Source organism: Monodon monoceros, unplaced genomic scaffold, assembly GCF_005190385.1.
Source record: "Monodon monoceros isolate NGI ecotype Baffin Bay Population unplaced genomic scaffold, NGI_Narwhal_1 Super_Scaffold_4, whole genome shotgun sequence".
Lineage (NCBI taxonomy): Eukaryota > Metazoa > Chordata > Mammalia > Artiodactyla > Monodontidae > Monodon > Monodon monoceros.
In genome coordinates, this window is record NW_021703781.1 from 27,339,278 (window position 1) to 27,347,468 (window position 8,191).

Consider the following 8,191-nt stretch of genomic DNA (forward strand, 5'->3'; position numbering starts at 1 on the left):
CGAGAGGCCCCAGACTAGATGGACTAAGATGCTCTCTGGCCATGGGAGGGAGAGATCTAATACCCCAACTGAACATCCCTGGAGCCTTCTCCCCGGAGTGCTGGGACACCCCTGCCTCTCAGGCTGGGGCCCCCGAGCTTCCTTCTCCGTGTGCCCAGGGCCAGGGTTCCACCCACTCAGAAGCATCTCAAAAAAAGGGCACTCTCTTGATCTGCTCCCTGCTGCGCACAGAAAGGCTGTGTGATTTCAGAGGTCCTGGGGGACGCTGACCTTGCCTGCCCCCCAAGCAGGTCTCATGGAGACCAATGCTCCCCGCAGGGCTCCAGGAGCTGCGGCATCACGGCACAAACACCGCCCTTCTCACCAGAACCACAGAGGTGTCCTTGCAGGGGCTCCACAGCTCTGAAGTCCCAGGAAGGTGGAGCTGGCTGCTGTGATTCGCAGGCTAGCACGGTCACTGCCACTGTGAGCTGGGACATCGCTGCTGCCCACACTGGGAAGGAGGTCCTGGCATTGGAATCCAACACCAACCTGACTGCTTCAGCACCAGGCTCCTTTTGCCCTAGTCAGAAAGAGATACCCACAGCAAGCACTCTCTGTACCAGGGACAAAGTGAATGTCCCCATCCAGGGAAGAAGACAGCGGTGAGCCTTGCCCTTGGAATCCTTTCTCCCCCAGGCCAAACACAAGGGCAGCTCTTGCTTTCCTCCTGATGCATGTTTGGACAAGGACCCTGGGCACCCGGAAATAGAGCCAGCGCGTGGCTTGCAGTCACCAGTATCCTCCTAGGAAATGCTATAGAGTGGGATCCCTGCGAGTACCTACCCCAAAGGGCTGAGCTCTATGAGGACCCCCGGTTTACAGATGAAGAGACTGAGGCACAAAGCGGTGACGTCCTTGCCCAAGGTCACAGGCTGACTTCTGGGTGCTACATGGCGAGCGTGACACCTAGGCCCTGTTGCTCAAAGTGAGCACGGCCAAGGGCAGTTTAACCAATTCCTCTCCCTTGGGACTTCTCCCAGAACATGACGTGACTCTCCAAGGTGGGGGTTGCAGATATGCCCTGACTTACAATTTTGTTTCACAAGGTAACTGCAAGGGCAAATGTTCCACAGAACACACTTGGGGAAATACTACTCTGGAGGCGATCAGGGTAAAGCTGGTCTGAGTAGAGAGCACCCTGGCGGGGAAACTGTTCCATTGTCAGGGGAACAGGTCTGTGGGCTCTGGACTGGGGAGAACAGGAGTGGAATTCATCCTTTCTCAAGGGATATTAGACAGCCACACCTGCCCACAAAACCTTCCACTTCTGCTAGGTCTGCAGCTCCTAGAGCCCCACGATGACAATGCTCATCCACTGACTTGCCCGCCATCAGAGCACTAGTCATCCTGCCAAGCCCTCAGCCATGGAGCCTTCCTAGGCTGCCCCTCCCCGACCTGCCAGCCTTGCAACAGCCAAGAGCTATGAACCCAAATCTCAATCTGACCCTAACTGGTTGTTTGACCCAAGGACAATTGACTCCAGGGTCTAGAGGTCCCTTTAGGTTCAAAAGTTCTATTTGTTGTAGTCTGTGCCCTTCCAGGGCCAAAAGTTCAAGGAATCAAGGAGAAAATTTAAAACCTGCCACTTTGTGGAGCTATGATAGCTCCCATTTACAGGCCTGCTAAGTGCCAGGCATTTCCTGGGTGCTGTATACCCAGCATCGTCACTCCTTATAAGAATTCTACAGGGGCTTCCCTGGTGGCGCAGTGGTTGAGAGTCCGCCTGCCGATGCAGGGGACACGGGTTCGTGCCCCGGTCCGGGAAGATCCCACATGCCGTGGAGAGGCTGGGCCCGTGAGCCATGGCCGCTGAGCCTGCGCGTCCGGAGCCTGTGCTCCGCAATGGGAGAGGCCACAACAGTGAGAGGCCCGCGTACCGCAAAAAAAAAAAAAAAAAAAAAAGAATTCTACAAAGTAAGCATCATTACGCTTTTCTTACATGTGAAGAAACCATGCTTAACAGAGCTGCCAGCCACAGATGCCCAGCTAACAAGTGTGGAATCCATGATTTGCACTCGGGTCTGTCTGACTGCAGCATCTCTACGGAAGTGTGCATTTCCACAGGGGGAGCCAGGAACAAGAAGCAAAAGTTCTCAGGACAAGGGAAGGTCACCTGGAACTCCCCTGTGCCTGGGACCTGAGCACTTCTCCAAGCCCCCCCCCCCCCAAGTGATCCGAAGGAACATCTGTAGTTCGTCCGATGCAGACTATCTCCAGGATGAGATGAGGCACCAGGGCCAATCTGGAATCAAGAATTCTGAGGCACTGAAGTTTCCAGCCCTGATTGGATGATGCGTCAGGCCAGACCCTGGGTAATTACCAAGCCGTAACGGGATCTGATGTTTATATTAGTCACGAGTCTAACAGAGAAAACGTGTTGTTTTCTCAGACACAGCCGTGGAGACAAACCTCCATAATTCATTATATGCAGACCAACCTTAATCAATTCCAAACTTCTACAGGGAGGACAGCTCCACCTGACAGCAGGATGAGTCTAGGACCCACAGCAAACCACAGCTCCATAGGAAGCTGGCCTCAGCTTCCCCAGGCATTTAAAGAAAGGCAGACTGTGGGCTGGAGGAAGAGCAGAAGATGGAATAAAGACACATAAGCACTCCGAGGCTGGAGAGTTACAGAACATGTTCTGAGCTAGAAACTTTACCCATAGATCACCAACTCCTTCTACTGTCTTCCACTGAGTCCCAGAGCAGGAAGGGACATTAGCACTCACAGAATTCAATCCCACATTTTGCACACCCGGAAGGAGACCAGAGAGGTTAATCTACTTCTTCAAGGTCACAACCTTCTTCAGGCTGCCAGAGCCGCTCCTTGTTCACTACAGTCTACGACTGGCTTAGACCTTGAAACGTCACGGCCAAGTAAAGAGAGGGCTCTGATGAAACCCAACAGAGAAAGAAAAATGATGTGAAAAAGTACAGCAAAGAATATAGTACTGGAATGACTGTGCCCAAATTCCCAACTGGGGGAAAATGGGATTCTCTTTCTTCTTTATTTCCTAAAGAAATCCACATAACTATTCTTTTCAGAATAGTAAAGTCATTCACGATTTGAGATCCGGAGGCCAGAGGAACTAAGGATGGGATGCCTCATGATGTACATCCAGTTTCAGGTTCCTTTAATCAGAAAGGATGGTGCAGTCCCAGAGGCCAAATGCTTGTGATTCTGGAGCTCCTGCTGAAACTTATTCCCCTAGAATTTCAGATGCTAAAAAGACCAGCCTTCCCCTGGACCCTAGCTCCAGGTCAAACCATTTTGGGGCTGAACCAGGATCAGGGTGAATATATCTGAGGGCTGGTAGAATACTAAAGAAAAGCAGCCTTAGTTTGCTTGAGAAACCCAACACTAAAATAATGATTCCAAACTGAAGCCAAATGCATTCTTCTGAACAGTGTCTTGATGACTACCAAATACTTGGAAAGCAAAAAGAATGAAAGACAAAAAAAAAAAAGAATGATTGCGGTAAAAACTACAGACCTCAAGAGTAGAAAGAAAAGCTTATAAAAGGCCTAAGTAACTACTACTGGTCAAAATGAGATGGATACACACACTGTTTAATTGAGCAAATCAAGGGGCAAGTATTAAGAGATTCTGGGCATGTTTCAAAGGGGACTCTAATGGTACCAAAAGTGACGTGATCTCATTCTATACTGGCCTCACATCTTCCCAACCAACTGCAAGCATCTCTCATCCCAGATGATTCTTTGTAGAAAGTTCCAGTTTAGTCAACTCGGCATGTCTTGGAGCTACAAAATATAGCCTAATATCTAGGGATTTTTTTTTTTTCTAATGATCATTGCCAAAAACGTATTTTCTTGAGAAAACTTACAGAGGTTATGCTTGGTCATCATTTAAGAAACAGACTATGCGAACGATCCAATCAGCATTTCATCAGAAGCAATGCAGTAGCACTGATGTACCCCCTACAGCAGAAAGGCTTTAGAAGCTGTGTTTAAAACCCCAGGATCACAAAAACACTGAAACTTATTTTGACTCACTGAAAAAAAAGTTTTCATTATGATCTAGCCTGCTCAGTTCTTGAAGGATAAGGAGATCATTAAAAAGGTCCCCCAAATCACTGTCTAGAAAATGTTTGAGATGCATGCAACTACAAGTTCTACCTCTAAGGGTAGCACGGAATCTCAGTAAAGGAAAAACACTCGCAGACTAAAGACTGGTGGGGAGGCAGAGGAGAGGGAATGTGTGAATAAGAAGGCTATATGAATAAGCACTGGTCAGGAGGGCTAGGCAAGGGGCTGGGTCTAGGGGGTCTCGGGGTTAGGATTTTGCTTCACCTAATGGCTTCTCTGGAATGTGGGTGGTTTTGCACCTTGACAAGTAAGGAGAAACTGCTATGGCCAAGAAGGTAACTCCAGAGAAAACTGACTGACTAACATCTGGAGGTCTCCGGAGAAGTAGGAGAAAGAGGAAGCAAATGATGGCTTTTATTTTTCTCCCTTATTTCCAACACACCAGTATTTTCCAAAACACAAATGTGCTACCACAAAACACAGCTGAGCTCCAGCACCCAACACAATGTATAATTAATGATCAGGAGAGAGAGAGAGAGAGAGAGAGAAAGAGCGCACGAGCTTCCCTTCACCCTTGTGTGTCACCCATAGCCCCCATCTTACCTACTCCCTCCCCGTAGCAACTAAGGAGGCTGCTACAAGTTGCTGTGCCCCGTGGAAGTTTGAGGTGTCCTCGGATTAACTTTATTAGAAAAGGTGTGAGCATTCCCACCGAGATGTGCCACGGCCTTGCACTGTTCCCTATCCCCCTTTGAGCTTCCCTCTCTCTGAAAATGCTGGCGCTGGTTAGTCCCCTAGGTTAAAAATTAGTCAAACAGAAAACAGCTTGGTCACTCTTTTTTCCAGTTCTTTCTTTTTTATCCTGCAGTTTTCTATGAAAAACTGCCCGCCACCTCTCACCTTCAGCCAGTGGGGGGGGGGGGGGGGGGGGAAGAGGACATCTCTAGGGACACGACGGCGACAAACCAGGCAGTCAGCCTAGCAACCATACATAAGGTGTAGTGAGCCTCGGTGCTGGTGGGCGTCTCTGCGCCAGGAATAGTTTAAAGCCGACATCCAGCCACCTCAAAAGCGTCGGGGAGGAGGCTCGCGTGAAAACCTCGGCCTCGGCGGGCTCTCGGGCGGACCTCCCGCTCTAGCTCCACGCTGCCGGGGGCATTTCCGGGGACCTGAAGGCGGTGGCAGGGGGGCGAGAATACAGATGCCGAAGAACTTGCGGTGGGGGTGGGGGTCTGCTCCAACAGTAGGAGAGGGAGGGGACATCAGTTTTGCGACCTCGCCACATTCCTAAAGTGGCAGCATCCGCGGGTTGCCTCCAAAACTGGGATGCACCTCCCCAACTTTCTCTCGCCCCTCCAGGTCCCCCGCACGTCCTCTGGTCATGTTCCTCCCCTGGGATTCCCTAGTCCAAAAGATGTCCTCCCTTTCTCAAAGAATTTTCCTGCTCTTCTGATTTTACGAACTCATCTCCCCAACAGGTTTCTAAAGTGCGGGCTGACGTGCTCCCCCTCGCCCACCACAAGGAGCCGAGCCCGGGCAGGTGAGCCGCGCGGAACACGCACCGAGCGGCCCCCAGCTTGCTCGGTGCCCGCCGAGTCGGCTCTCCCTACCTCCCACCCCGGCCCCAGCCGCAGCCACAAACAACCCTACAATAAACAAGGGGACGGGATTGGGCGTCCGCGTCCCGGAGCGCACCGGTTGGGGGCAACTCCTCACCCCCGGCGCGCCGCCCGAAGCCCCAACAGGCGGGCGCCAGGAGAGCGGAGGGAAGGGAAGGCGGCGAGGGGAAGGCAGGCAGGGATGGAGGGAGGCACGGCGCTGTGAGAAGCGAGGAGGTGGGCTGCAGGGGACGCCGAGAAGCGGCGGGGCTGGCGCAGGGGGGAGGCGCCGGGGCGCGCGTTACCTTCGTCTTGCCCCCGCAGTGGCAGCAAACGGTCCACAGGTACTTGAGCGTCCGCCAGAGCAAGATGATGAAGAGGCCCCCGAAGAAAGTCACCATGGAGGAGGCCAGGAAAGCCCACCACATGCGCTGGCCCCGGCTGTCGCACGGCACCTCCATGGTCACTGGGATGATGAGCGCATCCATCTTGGGCTCGTGGACCGAGGACGAGGAGGAAGAGGAGGAGGAAGAAGAGGAGGAGGAAGAGGAGGAGGAGGACGCGTCTAGGCTGAGAAGGTTCGCGTGGATATTGCTACTCATTCTAAGAGTGCTGCCTCCGCCGCCGCCGCCGCCGCCGCCGCTGCCGCCGCCGCTGCCACCGTTTGCCATAGCTAGCAACGGGCAGCCGGCGCAGGGGCTCGGGGGAGCTCCTCCCGCCGCCAGCGCCACCCCGAACACCCATCAACAGCCATATTGCTGCTACTGCTGCCGCCGCCGCCGCCGCGGAGCGCGGGGAGGGGGCGGGGAGGCGCCTGGGCTCGGGGAGCTGTGCGCGACCTGGCGGGGTGCGCGGAGATATATACAGCGGGCCGCCGCCGCCGCCTGCCCTCCCCCCGGCCGCCGGCCCGCCCGCCCAGGGGGGAGGGGGACGGAGCGCGCGGGCAGCTCCCCTCCCCGGCCCGAGCCCCGCTAACCCCGGGCTGCGCGGGCCCAGAGCGCCGAGAACGAGGGGGCGCTGCGGTCCGCCCCCGGGCCCGCCCCGGCTCTGCTCGCCGGCCCGGTTGCCCTTCGCGTCGCGTCGCGCCGCGCCGCCCGTCCGCGGTGCGCCACGCGTTTGCGCCGCGCTCCGGCCCGGGACCCCTCCCCGCACGCAGCCCGCGCAGCTAGCCCGCCGCTCTGGGCTTATTAGGCGGCGACTCGTTAATAATGCCTCATCAGCCCCCTCCCGGGCGCCCCCGCGCCAGCCCTCCTCTCCCGGCTGCGCTCGGCTCCCGCTCGCCGCCCCGGTGTGCGCCGGGCCCCGGCAGGTTCACCGCGCCCGGCCCGGCCCGCCGCCGCCGCTAGCCCATGTTCTCGGGATCCCCAAGCCGCGCCGCCACGCCGCTGAGCCTCCTCGGCCTTCGCTCGATCTTCCTCCCCGCTTCCTCAGGCTCCTCCTCGTCGCCGCCCGAGCCTCTCCTGCGCGCGCCCCGCGCTCCCCGCAGCCGCCAGCAACAGCAGCTGCAGCAACTGGAGCGGGCGCGGGCTCAGGCCGCCCGAACGGGAGGGGAGGAGGTTCGCCGCGCTGGCTCGCCTCGGCCCCGAGCTGGGCAGGGGGCCGGCAGACCCCTTGGCGACGGCCTGGCACGCACCCCTGAGCCGCAGTGCGAAAGGTAGAGAGCCCCAAATCCAGGCGCGGGACCCGACACCTCTCTCCAAGGTGCTGCGCCCCCAGCCGAGCGCCCTGCGGGGACCCGAGGAGGATGGCCGGGCGCCCGTGGCAGGCCATTTTTCCCAAAGGAGGCCCCAGTGGGGAGGGGAGAAGTGACCAGCTGTTGATTGCACAGGCCGGACGCCCCAAGCTCCTCGGGCTTCGGGAGTGAGGAGGACCCTTCTCCAGGATACACACCCTCGTTCGACCCCTACCAACCCCTGTCGCTCTTCCCTGTCGCCTTCCTAGGTGCCCCAGTGCCCCCTGTGTTCTGGAAAGCAGGGCCATGCAGGGGCCTGGCAGGTGGTCTGTGGCCTTTGACAGCAGCAGGTGGTTTTTCTGCCTCTTCCTTATTAAGCGACGGAGGCTGCCTAAGAGAGTAGGCAAAGATGGGCAGAGCCGACCTGACCTCAGGGACAGTGAAATCTCCTATAGACAACAGAGTTCCCTAATGTCACTCCCCTTTTATTCAGCCTCAGACTCCATCGTGTGAGAAGGGCAGCTCCAAGCTCCATTAAAGCCCACCTTTCCCCATTTAGGGTCTTCTGTCCTCCCCACTTAGAGGCGAAGAAGGTGTCTGGGTTTGTTCAGCAGCCTCTCCCTAACCACCAGGGGAAATCCCCCTTCTGATACTCTCAACCTTTGCTCCCTCTGGACACTGCCCTTCCTTATGCTACCAGCTGGACCACAAGTTTTTCCAGCACTAATTAAAAGGAAGATGATCACATTCTCCCCTCATTGCCCACAGTGGTTTCCCCAAAGTTTCCAGCTCATTAGTTTTAAGCCTAATTGGAATTCTCGGGTTGCTTT

At 56.0% G+C, this 8,191-nt stretch overlaps 1 protein-coding gene across 8 annotated transcripts in view; it reads right to left on the reverse strand.

Moving 5' to 3' along the window:
• KCNMA1 (potassium calcium-activated channel subfamily M alpha 1) overlaps window positions 1-6,740 on the reverse strand; it is a 746,198-nt gene extending 739,458 nt beyond the window's left edge. For 6 of the 8 annotated variants that reach the window (XM_029200929.1, XM_029200922.1, XM_029200927.1 and 3 more), the window contains exon 1: window positions 5,995-6,528. In XM_029200929.1, the coding sequence (XP_029056762.1) occupies window positions 5,995-6,360 (366 nt within the window). In that variant the 5' untranslated portion in view covers window positions 6,361-6,528. Of the gene's footprint in view, window positions 1-5,994 lie in introns of all 8 variants that reach the window. The other 2 variants (XM_029200928.1, XM_029200923.1) reach the window with 1 other exon arrangement.
• Window positions 6,741-8,191: the final 1,451 nt, after the last annotated feature.